Consider the following 19,426-nt stretch of genomic DNA (forward strand, 5'->3'; position numbering starts at 1 on the left):
TTATACTTTAAGTTCTAGGGTACATGTGCATAATGTGCAGGTTTTTTACATATGTATACTTGTGCCATGTTGGTGTGCTGCACCCATCAACTCGTCAGCACCCATCAACTCGTCATTTACATCAGGTATAACTCCCAATGCGATCCCTCCCCTCTCCCCCCTCCCCATGATAGGCCCCGGTGTGTGATGTTCCCCTTCCCGAGTCCAAGTGATCTCATTGTTCAGTTCCCACCTATGAGTGAGAACATGTGGTGTTTGGTTTTCTGTTCTTGTGATATTTTGCTGAGAATGATGGTTTCCAGCTGCATCCATGTCCCTACAAAGGACACAAACTCATCCTTTTTTATGGCTGCATAGTATTCCATGGTGTATATGTGCCACATTTTCTTAATCCAGTCTATGACTGATGGACATTTGGGTTGATTCCAAGTCTTTACTATTGTGAATAGTGCCGCAATAAACATACGTGTGCATGTGTCATTATAGCAGCATGATTTATAATCTTTTGGGAATATACCCAGTAATGGGATGGCTGGGTCATATGGTACATCTAGTTCTAGATCCTTGAGGAATCGCCATACTGTTTTCCATAATGGTTGAACTAGTTTACAGTCCCACCAACAGTGTAAAAGTGTTCCTATTTCTCCACATTCTCTCCAGCACCTGTTGTTTCCTGACTTTTTAATGATTGCCATTCTAACTGGTGTGAGATGGTATCTCATTGTGGTTTTGATTTGCATTTCTCTGATGGTCAGTGATGACGAGCATTTTTTCATGTGTCTGTTGGCTGTACGCATGTCTTCTTTTGAGAAATGTCTGTTCATATCCCTTGCCCACTTCTTGATCCAGGAGTGGACCTTGGTCTCACTGAAGCCAGTTGGGGTCTTGTGGCAGTCTGTTAGGGATGTGATCCAGTGCTTTGGAGGCAGGGATTCAAGCTGGTAGGGATGAAGATCCTGCGGCCCACTGGAAAGCGTCCTTGCTGACCACTACTGGGACCTGCGAAGGAAGCCCTTCTACCTAGCCCTCCTTAGCTATGTGAGCTTCAGGCCTGTTGATGGCCATGGTCTGGGAAGGGTACAATGTGATCCATGCCTCGAGGGCCATGATAGGATACACTGACAGGGCTGAGGCTGACTCTGTGACCATATGTGGAGACTTCAGCGACGTCCACATCAGCAGGAATATCATTCACACCAGCTATTCAGGGTAAGGGGTCAGAAAGAGATCCAGCTGTGGTTTGAAAGCAGTGAGCTGGTGAACTAGCTCCCCTAGACAGGGGCCACTGCAGGAGTGTCTAACCAGCCAGAGGGCTCAGGCTCCCCTTGGCCACCCCAGCCTTGGTCCACCAGGACCAACTACCTCTGTCACAGGAACCCAAGCCCACACTCCTACAAGTCTCTCCCAGACCACTTCCCTGTGCACATTCTGCCCCACTCCAGCCCGGTGGACTTTGAGCCACAAACTTTACGTGCCTTTCTGTATCCTAGCCAGCACAAGATTGGGCCAAATCCTTTCTGCACCAAACTGCCAGACAATCTTTGGGGTGTCTTCAAAAGTGGGTAGGGCAACCTCTCCTCCTGGAAAAGGGAAACATTAAAATTCGCTGTGCTGAGAAAAGAAATATATAATTTTAAAAATGAGTTAATATTGACAGTTGCATATTAAATATAATGTTTCAGGGTCTTATCTAATTTCTTTGATATTTGCATTTCCTTTTTCCTTTTTTTTTTGAGACAGAGTCTCGCTCTGTCACCTGTCACCCAGGCTGGAGTGCAGTGGCGTGATCTTGGCTCACTGCAACCTCTGCCTCCTGGGTTCAAGCAATTCTCTGCCTCAGCCTCCTGAGTAGCTGGGATTACAGGTGCCCGCCACTAAACCCGGCTAATTTTTGTATTTTTCATAGAGACAGTGTTTCACCATCTTGACCAGGCTGGTCTTGAACTCCTGACCTCGTGATCCACCCGCCTCTGCCTCCCAAAGTGCTGGGATTACAAGTGTGAGCCATTACGCCCAGCCTGTATTTCCTTCTATCTTACACAAAAAATCTTGGTTCCTAATGATATTGACATAATTACTGATTTGTTTTATCCTGCAGTTTACATAAAAACTTCAAAATAGCCCAGCGTGATGGCTCAAGCCTGTAATCCCAGCACTTTGGGAGGCCGAGATGGGTGGACCACCTGAGGTCAGGAGTTCGAGACCACCCTGGCCAACATGGTGAAACCCCATCTTACTAAAAATACAAAAATTAACTGGGTGTGGTGGCGTGTGCCTGTAATCCCAGCTACTCAGGAGGCTGAGGCAGAAGAATTGCTTGAACCCGGAAGGCAGAGGTTGCAGTGAGCAGAGATTGTACCACTGCACTCTAGCCTGGGTGACAGAGTGAAACTCTGTCTAAAAAAAAAAAAAAAAGCTTCAAAATAATAATACCAACAAGCTTACTACTAATAAAAATATTAAACAAGGTCTTACATTTATTTGCAGCTTTTTCGTCCTTAGAATATATCCTTGCCAGGTGCAGTGACTCACACCTGTAATTCCAGCATGTTGGGAGGACAATTTAAAAATTGTTAAAAAAGTATTTAACAATTAGGCCGAGGCAGAAGAATCGCTTGAGCCTGGGAGGTGGAGGTTGCAGTGAGCCGAGCGCCACTGCACTCCAGCCTAGGCGACAGAGCGAGACTCCGTCTCAAAAAAAAAAAAAAAAAAAAGAAAGAAAGAAATTCAGTTTAGCTTTGTGAAACTAAGACCACCAGAGCTTAAAAACACCTTCAAACAAACAAATACTGAGTTTATTAACTTGCCAGGCAAAGGAATATATACCAGTGAAGACTTCACTGAATGGTTTGTGGAAGGGGAAAATTCAGGGGCTTTTAATTGTTTTATAATAGCTATACTTATAAGAACTAAAAACTTATCATATTGTATAGGACAGAGTGAGTCCATAGGTCTGTACATGATTGATTAAAACAAGTCCCAGTTTTTAGTGATCAAGAAAGAGTCTTCAGTTAGGTGTAGCAATGATCTGGTATACTGAGGTCACTCAAAGTTCATGTTCAGTTATCCACTTAAGCTGATTAGAACCAATTTTGATGTAATACAACTTTCACTTTTGATATAATCTAGGCAAATATTTCTGTAAATAGAAGATTTTCCTTATACAGCTTGAATTGATGGTTAGAATTTGGATTGTCATAACCAGGTGGGGAAGCATTTTTGCTTCTACTCTTTAATCAGGTTGATATTATGCTTTTCTTTAAAAGATCTCGAAACACTCATTCATGTGGGAAAACTGTTTTATTAGTTAACTTTTGCTGCATAACAAAATACTCCAAAACTTCATGGCTTAAAGCAATAACATTTATTTGCTCATGATTTTGTAGATTGGTAACTTTGAGCTGGGCTCATGGCTCATCTCTGTTCCACATGGTATCAATTGGACTCACTCATGCAATGCAGTAAGATGAAATCTTTCAATGATATCCCTTTACTTTCAGAATAACAACCAAAAGTGATGACCTCAATTACTTTTGTAGTGGTTGGCAGACTCTTTGCAAAAGCAATGGAAGTAACTGGATCATCATCCAGCAGGCGAGCCCTTGCTCATTTCTTTGATGGTATTATAGTGGAAGGGCTCCCAAGTTCAATAAAAGAGGGCAAGCCCCAGTGTTCAAGTACTTCTCAACTTTTCTGCTTACATTCTGTTTTCTAATGGCCCATTGGCCAAAGCATGTCACATGGCCAGAGGCAGACACAAGGAGTACAGGAAGAGACTCCACTTCTTCATGGGAGGAGCTGCAAAATTATGTTGCATTCATAGAGACCTGCATACAGGAATGGGAAGAATTTTTGCAATTTTATGTAATGCAGTTTTTCTTCCCTTCCAGTCTGCTTATACTTAGAAGGAATCTGCTTATAGATTATGTCTGCCCTGTACTGCCCAAATTAAGAGTTTTGGATCCTTTAGAATTCTCTGGATTAATGTAAACATCTTCGTGAGATAATGCAGGCCTCAGAAGACAAATTTTATTAATTCCCTGAATGGGTGACACAATCAATGTAAAATCCATTTGGATTATATTTTGAGTCTCATGTACAGGGGCCCAGAAGCACAAAACTATATTTTATGTCTAGTTATGGACATCAATAAATGGGAGGAAATTATGTCTGAGGTGCGACCTAAAGCATGTGGAGGATCTAGTCAGGCAAAGAGAGGGAGAAAAATATTCCAAGCACATGGGAAAATGACAGAAAACCAATTTTGTGAATTCATTTTTGTGTCACATGAGAATCTGGAGACACTCAGTACTTACCCTAAAATATCGTTTACTTATCTGTTCTGCCATTGGACCCTAAGCTTTATAATGGCAGAATCCATAGTAGGTGCCCAATAAATATTTATGTAATGAATGAGTGAGTGGCTTAGTGAGTGAGTGCATGAATGAATAATTTCAAAGAGCTGGGTGAAAAACACAGATACAGAAGACAGAGCCACAGAGGAATGAAGACAGAAATTGAGAAGAATCCTAGCTAGAGATGAGGGGGAAAGAAAAAAGGAGCAGAGGATGAAACAGATAAATAGCAGAAGGGGAGACAAGCAGAAGAAGGGACTGGGAGTTCTGAGAGCTGAGCGGTAGAGATTTGGTTGGTTAGTAATTGCATCAGAGAAACTTAGCACTCCTTTAAAATACTTGTTAAGCCCAGGTGCGGTGGCTCACACCTGTAATCCCGGCACTTTGGGAGGCCGAGGTGGGCAGATCACGAGGTCAGGAGTTTGAGACCAGCCTGGCCAACATAGTGAAACTCTGTCTCTACTAAAAATATAAAAAATTAGCCAGGTGTGGTGGTGGGCACCTATAATCCCAGCTACTTGGGAGGCTGAGGCAGGAGAATTGCTTGAAACCAGAAGGCAGAGGTTGCAGTGAGTCAAGACTGTGCCACTGCACTCCAGCCTGGGCAACAAGAGCGAAACTCTGCCTCAAAACAATAAATAAATAAATAAAAACAAAATACTAATCTTCCAACAGTTCACAACCAGCTCCTTCTGTACTATTAAACTGCCTGTCTGCTTTTATTTTCAAACTTCAAATTTCATTTTTGAACACTTGTTTTTCTAGAGAATTTTGAAGGCTTTATGTAGGCATAAGGTAATGACTTAGATTTTAGTAGTTTCTTTGGGTTATCAGATGTATCCAGTTTACCAGTTCCCACTGAAAATCTTTTTGCATTTTAAAATATGTCAGATTGTCTTAGTCTTTCTTCTCTGAAAGATGAAGACTTGTCTCCGACATTGTTGGGAAAAAATTGTACTTGAAATCAGCAACTATTTTTATTATTCTGAGCCATTCTATTTGATTTCAATCAAAACCAGTTTGGGGTTTTTGGAGTGCTAATAGGAGTGATGCACATAGGTACAATTAAAAGCACAGTTTTCCCCCATTCTCAATCTGGGTGATGCAGTTCTGGCTGCAAGGGTAACTCTTATGCTCAGGACTTCAGCAGTGGCTGGCAAAGCATGTGGCTTTGGCTAGATAAAGGCAATTAGCCGAGATATACTCCTAGACAGATTTCTCAGAAGTTTGATCCAAGGCATCAGAATGACCTGAGATGCTTGTTATAAATGCATCTTCTAGGCTTCCACCCTAGACATGAATGCCGAGACCAGCTCGGTCGTGGAGACCCTAACCCAGTGGCACCAGAGGAATTAAAGACACACACACAGAAATATAGAGTGTGGAGTGGGAAATCAGGGGGCTGACAGTCTTCAGAGCTGAGAGCCTTGAACAGAGTTTTACCCACATATTTATTGACAGCAAGCCAATGATAAGCATTGTTTCTATAGATTGTAGGTTAACTAAAGTGGGAAATAAAGGGATGGGCCGAAACAAAGGGATGGGCTCTGGCTAGTTATCTGCAGCAGGAACATGTCCTTAAGGCACCGATCACTCATGCTATTGTTTGTGGCTTAGGAATGCCTTAGGTGGTTTTCCGCCCTGGGTGGGCCAGGTATTCCTTGCCCTCATTCTGGTAAACCCACAACCTTCAACGTGGGCGTCATGGCCATCGCGAACATGTCACAATGCTGCAGAGATTTTGTTTATGGCCAGTTTGGGGGTCCTGTTCCCAACATATTCCCCATTCTTGTTTTTGTAAGATGATAAAAGCAAAGGCAGCTTTATCACAGTGAGCTACTTACTTCTTGTAGGAGTCGGGATCTGCATCTGCAGACTATACAAAGACAAACAACACAGATTAAAAGCACAATCATCATTGAAATCACAGAACTTCCAAGTGTTTTTATTCATTTTAATGGGTTAATAGCTGCTAATCCATCTGTAGCTCCTTCACGCACTCCAGTTCCTGGCATTAAGATCAGGTGTGCCTGGGATACTTTAAATATTTGTTCTTTTAATTTTGCAATATCCAAAGACAAGTTTGTAGAGTGTCCTTCTAGATGTTTTTTATTCTTTCCTAAATTTTGATCTTATTAAGAGCCATTAATAGTTTCCACAATTCCTTATGTTTAGCTCCTACAACGGGCCATATCATTTGAGGTTGAGGTGCCACTATACGGCCATGTTTCCAGATAATAGGAACTCTTGCCATACTTCTTACCATTTCTACCGTCTGACCATTTTGTTTAGACCAGCTGAACATAGTGTGGCCATGGCATGCAAACTGAGAGGTGCAATTCAAGCTAAACATCCCCTTAGGGGACCAATCAAAAATGATTCCATACAAATCGTTGCGCAGTACCTCTGCCTGTTCTGCAATGCAATCTTCCCAAACAAGTACATTCATTATCTCTGGCCAGGTCCAATTCTGTTTACAAATAGGTTTTTGAGGGTGGCATGCCTCAATTACAGGAGCAGATTCATTATGGTAAATACTGAGACCAGAAAGCATGTGTAACTGTGCCATAGAGTGATTACGTCTAGGCATTATTGCCAGCCAAGATTGATAAATATGCCCAATAAGTATAATTGTTCTCTGCATCAGCTCTTGAAGGAATACTCATGGCAATGGTGATCACCACTATCATAGCTATCATTAAATTACTCATCGTGACTGGTTATCCTGCTTTCCTCAGGTTTTCTTCTGCCATCTGTGACAGCTTCTTGATCTGTCCCCAGGTAGGTGGTTGTGTTTGACAGGTGTTGCTTTTGACAGTTAGGGTCCTCCTCAGTGTCAGTCTTGACATGTCTGCAACTGGTGAGTCTTTGGGATCTTCCCAAAACCTCTTTCTGGGCATCTGGCTCATAGTAAGGCTTTAGATGTCTCGATGGCACCCAAATTGGCTATTGATTCGGTCCTGGAGAAACACAAGCATAACCTCTACCCCAAGTTATTATTTTACCTATTTCCCAACTTTTTGTTATCGGATCTCTCCACCAAACCAGTTGTTCTGCTTCTGTCTTTGCAGCTGGTTTCTGTAGATGCTGATAGCATCTGGCCTTTGGGCAGGCTAAAAAAATTTAAAGTCAATAATGCTAGATTCAATTGCATCTGTGGTGTCCCATAGTCCCTATTTTTCCCCCTCTGCTTTGCAATTGCTGTTTCAGGGAGAGATTCATTCTTTCCACTATGGCTTGTCCTTGAGAATTATATGGGATACCAGTAATGTGTTTAATATTCCATATAGAGAAAAATGTAGCTAGAGCTTGACTAGTATATACTGGGGCATTGTCTGTTTTAATAGAAGCTGGAATGCCCGTACCGCAAAACACTGCAAAAGGTGATGTTTAACATAGGCAGAAGACTCTCCTGATTGGCATGTAGCCTAGAGGAGTGAGAAAAGGTGTCCACACATACATGTACATAAGCTAGTCTCCCAAACTAGGGAACATGTGTGACATCCATTTACCAAGAGAATTAGGTTCCAATCCTCGAGGATTAACTCCTCCTGTAAAAGATGAGGAATGCACCATTTGGCAAGTTGGGCATCGCTGGATAATAGCTTTAGCTTCTTTCCAGGTAATGCAGTATCTGTGTTTGATACCAAAGGCATTAACATGGGTTAAATTGTGAAAGTGTCTAGTATTAGATATTGCAGTAACGACTAGTTGATCAGCCATTTGATTCCCTGCAGTTAAAGGTCCTGGAAGAGGTGTATGAGCCCTAATGTGAGTGATGTAAAAAGGGTGCATTCTACTCCTAACTGCTGCTTGCAGTTGGGTAGATAAAGTCATCAGTTGTTCATCTGTATGAAATTGTAACTGAGCATTTTCAATTAATTGTGTGGAATGAACCATGTATGAAGAATCAGAAATCACATTAATAGGCATATTAAAAGCAGTCAATACCTCAATTACAGCTACAAGCTTCACTTTTTGAGCTGAAGTATAGGGAGTCTGGAAAACTTTACCTTTCGACCCAGAATAAGAAGCTTTACCATTATTAGACCCATCTGTAAAAACATTCTCAGCATCTTCAATTGGTTTAAATGTAGTTATTTTAGGGAGAATCCAATTGGTTAATTTCAAAAATGGAAACAATTTGTGTTAGGAAAATGGTTATCGAGAATACTCACAAATTCAGCTAAATGGATTTGACAAGTAAGACACTATTTATAAAAGCTTACTGTATTTGCTGTATTTGTGCCTTCATGAGAGGGACAATAACTTTCCCAGGATCATATCTGTGTAATTTAACAATCTGAGTTCTCCCATTTCCTATCATAGTAGCGATTTGATCCAAATAAGGAGTTAGAGTCTGTGAATCAGTATGTGGAAGAAAAAGCCACTCTATAAGATCTTGCTCTTGAACAATAACACCAACAGGCGAATGCTGAGTTGAAAAAACTAGCAAATCTAGAGTCTTCTCTGAATCTATTCCATTTATTTGCACCTCATGGACTTGCTTTTTAATCCGCTGTAACTCTGCCTTAGCCTTCTTTGTTAATTGCCGAGGGCTAGTGAGACTAGGATCTCCTCTAAGGATAGAAAATAGATTACTTATAGCATAAGTAGGAATGCCTAGAGCAGGTCATATCTGATTAATGTCCCCTAGTAATTTTCGAAAGTCATTTAATATTTTCAATTGATCCCTACATGTGGTTACTTTCTGTGACACTATTGTAGTGTCATTTACTAAGGTCCCCAAGTAGGAGTAAGTCTGAATTTTGTCAGGAGCTATAATTAAACTGGCACAAGAAATCAAGTTTTCCAAGTGATCATAACATTGGAGTAATATTTCTTGAGTAGGGGCAGTACAAAGTATATCATCCATATAATGAATAATGTAACACTGAAAATTTTTTATGAGTAGGTTCAATTGCTTGCCCTACATACGTTTGGCAAATTGTTGGACTGTTCAACATGCCTCATGGCAACACTTTCCAATGAAAACGCTTAGCAGGCTGCAGGTTGTTTACCACAGGAATTGTAAATGCAAACTGTTCACAGTCTGGCTCAGCTAAGGGGCTAGTAAAGAAACAGTCTTTTAAATCTATGACTATTAAAGGCCTATGTTTTGGAATCATAGCAGAAGAAGGCAGTCCTGGCTGCAATGTCCCCATAGGTTGTATAACTGAAATAATGGCTCTTAAGTCAATCAACATTCTCTATTTACCTGATTATTTCTTAATTATGAAAACTGGAGAATTCCAAGGGGAAAATGTTGGAGCTATGTGTCCTTTTTCTAATTGTTCAGTAACTAAGTCCTCCAAAGCCTCCAGTTTCTCTTTACTTAGTGGCCATTGTTCTATCCAAATTGGCTTATCTGTTAATCATTTTAAAGGTATAGATTCTGGAGGCTTAACAATGGCCACCATAAAAAATGATATCCTAAACCTTGGTGGGAACTTTGTCTTTCCACTTGAAGCAGTTCCTTGAAACCTTGCAAATTTTTTCCTAGTTCTACACCAGGGACATACCCCATTTCATACACTGTATGTTGACTTTGTGGGCTATATAATTGCTCTGGAATTAGAACTTGTGCTCCCCATTGTTGTAATAAATCTCTCCCCCATAAATTTATAGGTACAGAAGTTATAATTGATTGAACAGTCCCAGGTTGTCCATTGGGCCCTTCACAAGGCAAAATATAACTACTTTGATATATTTCAGGGGCTTTACCAACTCCAACTATGTTAAATTGAGCACGTTGAATTTGACCATGCGGACAGCCAGTGCTGTAGAGAAATGATTGAAATGTCCACTCCCGTATCTACCAAACCTTTAAATTTCTTTCCCTGGATAGTTATAGGACGTTTATCAGTAATTTGATTCACCCAGTAAGCTGCTTTGCCTTGTTTATTTGTGCTTCCAAATCCTCCTGTTCATTTAATTTCATTTTTCCCCATTTCCACATATGGCACAATCAGGAGCTGTGCTATACGCTCTCCTGGCTCTGCTTTCCGGGGAACAGAAGTAGATATAACAATTTGAATTTCCCCATGGTAATCTGAATCAGTGACTCCTGTATGTACTTGCACTCCTTTTAAATTTTAATATAGACCTGCCTAGAAGTAATCCTATTGTCCCCACTGGCAACATCTGACTGGAGACAGCAACCTTCTTTAACAGTCCCATTACAAAAGGAGAACCTGGTCCATATTGATTAATAGCTAGTTTAAATTCTTTGAGTTATTAAAAAGGAAAAGGCTCAAATGTAGCTATATCTCCCTGTTGATCTCAGGGGTGTATCCTAACAGGGAACTGCCAGGCCTCTAAATCACCCTCTCTTCTAGCTTGCTGAATTCCTGCCTGAATAGAACTGAGAGTGGTCGCTCAAGCCACTGTTCAAACAGTCAGTGGGGCAACTACTTTTTGCCCAGTGTCCTCCAGAAAAGAAACATCTGGAGGGTCAGGCCACTTTTTCTTCACAATAATGAGGGGGTGCGGAAGGATAGGAACAAACCTCTCCCTTCTTTGCTGCTTTAGCTTTGGCTGGCCAACAAAACTGCTCTGTCACCTCTTCTGTTACCTTTTTTTTTTTTTTTTTTTTTTTTGAGATGGAATCTCTGTCTCCCAGGCTGGAGTGCAGTGGTGCGATCTCAGCTCACTGCAAGCTCCGCCTCCCAGGTTCATGCCATTCTCCTGCCTCAGTGTCCCAAGTGGCTGGGGCTACAGGCACCCGCCACCACGCCCAGCTAATTTTTTGTATTTTTGGTAGAGTCGGGGTTTCACTGTGTTAGCCAGGATGGTCTTGGTCTCCTGACCCCATGATCCGCCTGCCTCGGCCTCCCAAAGTGCTGGGATTACAGGAGTGAGCCACTGCACCCAGCCCTGTTACTTCTTTATACTTTCCTTCCTCCTCATCATCAGTGTGAAAAGGTTCCAAGATGGAATGAATCAGGGCCCACACTTGTCCCATTGTTACCCTGATGCTTCCGAGCTCCCCTTCTTACTCACCACGGGGATTGCTTAAGAGTACTCAGGTGTCCTCCAGCTTAGTTCCACATTCTTCAACTGTCGCTCCAGCAACCCTTCAACCTGGGTTCCAGCCCCATGTATGGGCGCCATTTGCCAAGACCAGCTCGGTCATGGAGACCCTAACCCAGCGGCATTAGAGGAATTAAAGACACACACACACAGAAATATAGAGTGTGGAGTGGGAAATCAGGGGGCTGACAGCCTTTAGAGCCGAGAGCCTGGAACAGAGTTTTACCCACATATTTGTTGACAGCAAGTCAGTGATAAACATTGTTTCTATAGATTATAGATTAACTAAAATGGGAAACAAAGGGATGGGCTCTGGCTAGTTATCTGCAGCAGGAACATGTCCTTAAGGTACAGATCACCCATGCTATTGTTTGTGGCTTAGGAATGCCTTAAGTGGTTTTCTGCACTGGGTGGGCCAGGTTTCCTTGCCCTCATTCCGGTAAACCCACAACCTTCAGCGTGGGTGTCATGGCCATAATGAACATGTCACAGTGCTGCAGAGATTTTGCTTATGGCCAGTTTTGGGGCCAGTTTATGGCCAGATTTGGGGACCTGTTCCCAACACCTGAAATCAATCCCTTCAGATGATTTCTGTGTCCAGGGAAGAGAGAAGCTCACTACCCTAAGGCCTTACTGCATCCAACATTGTCTTTTCAGTATATATAGCAGCTTCTAGAGCTGTTTTTACTTCCTGTTTTTTAAGTTGTAAATCAATATCTTATAATTATATACATTTACAAGGTCAAAGTGATGTTATAATTTGTGAATACAATGTGAAACAATGAAATCAAACAAATTAGCATATCTATCACCTCAAATACATATCCTTTTTTTGTGGTGAGAACATTTGAAATTTACTCTCAGCAATTTTGAAATGTACAATAAAACTTATTCATCTTGTGTAAATGAGATTTTATACCCTTTGACAATCATCTCTCCATTTCCCCCATTCCCAGCCTCTGTAACCACCATTCTACTCTCTGCTTCTATGCGCTTGTTTGTTTTATATTGCACAAATCAGTGAGAATTTGTGGTATTTGTCTTTCTGTGCCTGTCTTTTTTCACTTAGCATAATGTTCTCCAATTCCATTCATGCTGTCAGAAATGACAGAATTTCCTTCTTTTTTAAGGCTGTATAGTATTTCATTGTAGTTATTTATTTATTTTTATTAATATTATTTTTATTTATTTTATTGTTTATTTATTATTTATCATCTTTTTTTTGAGACAGAGTCTTGTTCTGTCACCCAGGCTGGCGCAATCTCGGCTCACTGCAAGCTCCGCCTCCTGGGTTCATGCCATTCTCCTGCCTCAGCCTCCCGAGTAGCTGGGACTACAGGCGCGTGCCACCACGCCTAGCTAATTTTTGTATTTTTAGTAGAGATGGGGTTTCACCATGTTAGCCAGGATGGTCTCGATCTCCTGACCTCGTGATCCGCCTGCCTCAGCCTCCCAAAGTGCTGGGATTACAGGCGTGAGCCACCGCGCCTGGCCCCTCCATTGTATTTGTAAACCACATTTCCTCTATCCATTTGTCTGTTGGAGGACACTTAGGTTGGTTCTATCACTTGGCTATTGTGAATAGTGCCACAGTGAACATGGAAGTGCAGCCATCTCTTTGACAAACTGATTTCAAATCTTTTTGGTAAATATGCAGACATAAGATTGCTGGATCATGTAGTAATTTTGTTTTCAGTTTTTTTAGGAACCTCCCTACCATTTTCCACAATGGTTGTACTAATTTACATTCCTATCAATACTTCTTAAGTCTAGTATTTAGTTGGGTAAAATAAGGCCTACCTCTATAAAAAGTCAAATAGTAGAAAGTACTCTATGATTAATGCCAAATTCAATAAGTGCTTGTGGAAGAAGGGTTCAATACAGGCCTGAATCAAAGATTTTATGGAGAAAAGACAGGCAAACATTTTCAAAGAGAATCTGAATTCCTGTGTTCCAATCTGGATCAAATCCAAGGGTATTAACTCAACATATTTTCTATATCTACATCCTGCAGAGTATCCAAGATGAAGGAGAATGTTAAACAGAATAGAAAACAAAGAGAAAGCATAGACAAAATCAAAGTCAAGGTGGCCAACACACGGAAACAGGCTCTGCAGGAGCAATTTGATGAATGGATTCTAGACCCCAAAGGAGTGATTCCTAAGACAGTGGTAAGAAAATTGGGGGTACATGTGAAAGGTAGGTGGGGTAAGTGGTAAGAGGGCAATTGCTAGAATACTGAGTAGCATACTAGAAGCCTCCCTTGAAATTTTCAGTATTGCTGAGGTAAGTCTTGACCTGTCTGGTCCATGAGATTGATTCCTTCAATTTCTCTTGAGCATTACATTAAAAAAAAAAAAAAAAAAAAAAAATTCTAGCTAGATTTCTAAAATCTTGACTCTGGCTGAGGTTCCCAAACTCATCATTGTAAACCAACATATATTTCATTTGTTTGTTTTTTTTGTGTGTGTTTTTATGTGTGACTACTTCAGTGAGACCTGCAAGACTGTCTCTTAGCTCTAGAGAACAGCCATACTCTGAGAGTTAAATGCTTTCTCTTAAGTGTATACAGATTTGGAAATACTTTTTCATTAGATACGATGCTAAGCATATTTTCAGTTTAAAGTGAATGATTAAAAATAGATCAGGGAAGACAAGTCACAGACTGGGAGAAAATATTAGCAGAAGGCATATCTGGTTGGGTGTGGTGGCTCACACCTATAATCCCAGTACTTTTGGAGGCCGAAGTGGGAGGATTGCTTGAGGCCAGGAATTCGAGACCAGCCTAGCCAACATAGGGAGACCCGGTTTTGACAAAAAAATTTAAAAATTATCCAGGCTGTGGTTCCAGCTTCTCAGGTGGCTGAGGTGGGAGGATTGCTTGAGTCCAGGAGGTCGAAGCTGCACTGAGCCATGATCATGCCACTGCACTCCAGCCTGGGGAACAGAAAGAGACCCTGTCTCTTAAAAACAAAACAAAACAACAACAACAAAATATATCTATATATGTGATATATATCTATATATGATATATATATCACATATATATGTCACGTATATATATCTGATAAATGACTGTTATCCAGAATATACAAAGAACTCTTAAAGGCTGAACAATAAGAAAACAAACAGCCTGGTTCACAAAAGAAAGTGTACATATGGCAAATCTTACTTGAAAGCATATGAAAAGATGCCAGACATCACATGTCATTAGGGAAATGCAAATTAAAACTTCAATGAGATACCGCACACACCATTTAGGATGGTCAAAATCCAAAACACTGGCAACTCCAAATGCTAGTAAGGATGTGAAGCAGCAATAATTCTCATTCTTTACTGATGGGAATGCAAAATGGGACAGACTCTTTGACAGACAGTTTGGCAGTTTCTTGAACATACTCTTAAAAGACAAATATTGAATTATTCCACTTATATGAGGTATCTAAAGTAGTCACATTCATAGAAACAGAATGTAGAATGGTGGTTGCCAGGGACTTGGAGGAGGGGAAGGGGAGTTATTTAATTCAGGGGTCCCCAACCCCTTGTGGCCTGGTAGGAGGTGGGCCACATAGCAGGATGTGAGTGGCAGTCAAGCAAGCAAGGAAAGCTTCATCTATATTTGCAGTCACTCCCCATCACTCTCATTACCACTTCAGCTCCACCTTCTGTCAAATCAGTGGCTGCATTAGATTCTCATGGGAGCACAATAGGAACCCTATTGTGAAATGTGTACGCGAGGATCTGGATTTCATGTTCCTTATGAGAATCTAATGGCTGATGATCTGTCACTATTTTCCATCACCCCCAGATGGGACTATCTAATTGCAGGAAAACTAGCTCAGGACTCCCACTGATTCTACATTGTGGTGAGCCGTATAATGGCTCATAATCTATAATGTAATAATAATAGAAACAAAGTACACAATAAATGTAATGCACTTGAATCATCCCAAAACCATCCTCCCCCAACCCCTGGGTCTGTGGAAAAAATGTCTTCCACAAAACCAGTCCCTTGTGCTAAAAACAATGGGGACTGCTGGTTTAATGGATATAGAGTTTCAAGTTTACAAAATGAAAAACTTCTGGCTGGGTGCAGTAGCTCACGCCTATAATCCCAGCATTCTGGAGGCTGAGGCAGGAGGATTGCTTGAACCCAGGAGATCAAGACCAGCCTGGGAAATATAGTGGGACCCTGTCTATACAAAAAATTTTAAAAATTAGCTGGACGTGATGGCATACGCCTATAGTCCCAGCTACTTGGGGGCTGAGGCAGGAGATAACTTGCCTGAAGTTTGAGCCTGCAGTGAGCTATGATGGTGCCACTGCACTCCAGCCTGGGTAACAGAGACCCTGTCTAAAAAAAGAGACAGAGAGAGAGAGAGAAAGAAAGAGAGAGAGAGAGAGACAGAGAGAGAGAGAGAGAGAAAGAAAGAAAGAAAGAAAGAAAGAAAGAAAGAAAGAAAGAGAGAGAGAGAGAGAGAAAGAGAGAAAGGAAAGGAAAGAAAAAGAAAGAAAGGAAAGAAAGAAAGAAAGAAAGAAAGAAAGAAAGAAAGAAAGAAAGAAAGAAAGAAAGAGAAAGAAAGAAAGAAAGAAAGAGAAAGAAAGAGAGAGAGAGAAAGAAAGAAAGAAAGAAAGAGAGAAAAACTTCTGGAGATTTGTTTCACAATGATGTGACTATGTTTACACATATATACATACACTTAAGAATGGTTAAGTTGGTAAATTTTATGTTATGTGTTTTTTACCACACATAAACTAAACTAAACATACTCTTAACCTATGATCCAGCAATTGCTCTCCTTAGTATTTACCCAAATAAATTGAAAACTTATATGTACACAGAAACCTGCACACAGATGTTTATAGTAGCCGTATTCATAATATCCAAAACCAGAAAGCAACTAAGATACCCTTTATTGGAGGAATAGATAATAATGTGGTGCATCTATACAGTGGAATATTATTCAGTCCTAAAAAGCAATGATCTATCAAGCCATGAAAAAGCAAGGAGAAACCATCAATGTGTATTACTAAGTAAAAGAAGCCAATCTGAAAAGGCTACATGCCGTATGATCCTAACTATTTGAAATTCTAGAAAAGACACAATCAGAAAGATAGTAAAAAGATCAGTGGTTGCCAGGAATGAGGGGAGGGAGGGATTTTTAACGGAGTGAAATAATTCTGTATAATGCTATAATGGTGGATATATGTGATTATACTTTGTCAAAGCCCATACCAAGAGAGACCCCTATTATAAACTATGGACTTTGGGCGATAATGACATGTCGATGTAGCTTTATTGACTGTAATAAATGTGCCACTCTGGTGCAGGATATTAATAATAGTACATAGCTGTGTATGTGTATAGTATATGTGTGTGAGCTCTTTGTACTTTCCGCTCAATTTTGCTGTGCACTTAAAACTTCTCTAAAAAATAAAATGTTTTTAAAAATGGACCAAGAAGAACTCGGAAATTTCATTTTTAGTAATTGAAGAACGAGAAAGTATAGAGGATTCTTTGGATGGCCAAAGTGCTTGCCAAAAGTGCCTTAGCTCCATCGTGCTGTGTCTGAGAGTTGCAAGAAATATCCCCTGGAGGGGGCAAAATGGGGTCACTGTCAGCATCCCAGTCCTAATCACACAAAAAGGTTGGGAATCATTGAGAATATATGTGTAAAATAACTTTATGTACCCTTCAGTATTCTAAGAGGAGACTTCAAAAAGTGTGTGGAAAAATGGAATTAAAAGATAATAAAAAATATAAACTTTATATCTCAACATAAGCTCCATCGGGCTGGGCGCCATGGCTCAGGCCTGCAATCCCAGCACTTTGGGAGGCTGAGGCAGGAGGATCACTTGTGCCCATGAGTACGAGACCAGCCTGGCCAACATGGTGAAACCCTATCTCAAATATTAGCTAGGTGCAGAAGTAATTGTGGTTTTTGCCATTACTTTTTAAATGGCAAATAAATAAATAAAAAGAGGCTCCATCAAGTTTAAGGCACTTGTAAGTGATGATACCAGCCATTTAGTCCATCCCTAAAGAGCTGAGGGTTCTCAGAATTTAATCATTTCAATGCAGTCTTTTTTGCATTATTAACTGATGAAAAATAGGTGTCCTTTAATGATTTTTTTTAAGATTAGAAAATAAAAAATCAGAAGGAGCTAAATCAGGACTATAAGGTGGATGCCTAATGATTTCTCATTGAAACTCTCACAACATTGTTCTTGTTTTGATAGTGGAGATGGATGTTGCTATTTTGTCCAGGTTGGCACAAACTCACAGTTCTTCTACCTTAGCCTCCTGAGTAGCTGGGACTACAGGTGTGTGCCACTGTGCCCAGCTTGCCCTTGTTTGATGAGAAGAATGAGCAAGAGCATTGTTATGGTGGAGAAGGACTCTCTGGTGAAGCTTTCCCAGACATTTTTTTTTTGCTAAAGCTTTAGCTAGCCTTTCTCAGAACACTCTCATAGTAAACAGATGTTATTGTTCTTTGGTCTTCCAGAAAGTTAATTAGCAAAATGCCTTGAGCATCCCCAAAACTATTGCCATGACTTTTGCTCTTGATCAGTCTGCTTTTGCTTTGACAGGACCTCTTCCACCTCTTGGTAACCAACGATTGCTTTGATTGTGCTTTGTCTTCAGGATCATACTGGCAAAGCCATGTTTCATTTCCTGTTGCAATTCTTGGAAGAAATGCTTCAGGATCTTCATCCCACTTGTTTAAAATTTCCATTTGAAGCTCTGCTCTTCTCTGCATCTGGTCTGGGTGCAATGGTTTTGGCACCCACTGACTGGAAATTCTTTCAACTTTAATTTTTCAGTCAGAATTGTGTAAGCAGAGCCAATTGAGATGTCTAAGTGTTGGCTATTGCTTCTGCTATTAACTTTTAGTCCTCTTCAATAAAGTCATGAGCAAGATGATTTTTTTTCTTGCAAATTGGTGTGGATAGTCTGCACTATGGGCTTTATCTTCAACATCATTTCATCCTTTCTTAAAATGAACTATCCATTTGTAAACTGCTGATTTCTTTGGAGCATCGTCCCCATAAACACTTCATAAGACACCAGTGATTTCACCATGTTTCCTGCCAAGCTTCACCGTAAATTTAATGTTTTTGCTTCAATTTTAGCAGAATTCATGTTACTCTGATAGGGGCTCTTTTCAAACTGATGTCTTATCCTTTTTAGTTCTTCAAGCTAGATCTTGTTCAGACATAACAAGTTTCAACAAGTTTATTTTGGTGCAAAAAAAAAAAAATTGAAATCCATGCATATTTTTTTCATAATACACATTTTCCATGAACTTTTTGAAGACCCCCTTGTAGAAAGTACATGTGACTTATTACTATTTCTGTCCTTGGGTTGGAAAGATCACCCAATACTAAAATAGAAAGACTATAGGTGGTTTTTAGTCTAAAATAACAAATACGTGGTAACTGAGGAGTGGCATATGGTTTCTTTCTTTTTTTCCTCTTTTGATTTGCAGATTCAGAATGTTCTTCATGAATTCTTTCAAAATCCAGATTTCAAGCTAGGTAAGTCTGCCTATTACTCTGATATTTTTATTTTTATTTCTTTTTTGGGTGGGGGACACTGAATTCAGATGAAGAGTCAACATGAGACAGATGTAATTCAAAGCTCTTGCAGGTGCAATTAGCCTCTTCCATGCTGTCCAGATAGAGAATGTATAAAAGCAGAAACGCAATCTGTGATTCTCAGCCCTTTTAGTCTGGTGTCCATTTTATTACCAGTACTCTGCAATACTCTTTTATTATCCTATGACACTCCTAGAAAATATTCCTTACATACACAGAATTTTAAAAGAAAGATAAGATGTCATACTGTGATATAAAGGAGAAATATAAGGAAAGGCATAAGAAAATTGTATGCACTGGTTGCAGTGGCTCATGCTAAGATTTACCAGAGTTGAACATTGCCTCTGTAAATTCCTTAGTTTGAATTTCCTTGACTCTACCCACTCTTATATCCTACACCTTACCTATAACCCTCCTGGAGTCATTCTCTGTTTCTCAAA

At 40.4% G+C, this 19,426-nt stretch overlaps 1 protein-coding gene across 1 annotated transcript in view; it reads left to right on the forward strand.

Moving 5' to 3' along the window:
- Positions 1-19,426, forward strand: part of EFCAB5 (EF-hand calcium binding domain 5) — a 169,448-nt gene that overhangs the window by 36,006 nt on the left and 114,016 nt on the right. The window contains exons 4-5 of the mRNA XM_008010917.3: positions 13,402-13,558; positions 18,878-18,926. Coding sequence (XP_008009108.3) covers positions 13,402-13,558; positions 18,878-18,926 — 206 coding nt within the window. The remainder of the gene's footprint in view (positions 1-13,401; positions 13,559-18,877; positions 18,927-19,426) is intronic.

Source organism: Chlorocebus sabaeus, chromosome 16, assembly GCF_047675955.1.
Source record: "Chlorocebus sabaeus isolate Y175 chromosome 16, mChlSab1.0.hap1, whole genome shotgun sequence".
Taxonomy (NCBI): Eukaryota; Metazoa; Chordata; class Mammalia; order Primates; family Cercopithecidae; genus Chlorocebus; species Chlorocebus sabaeus.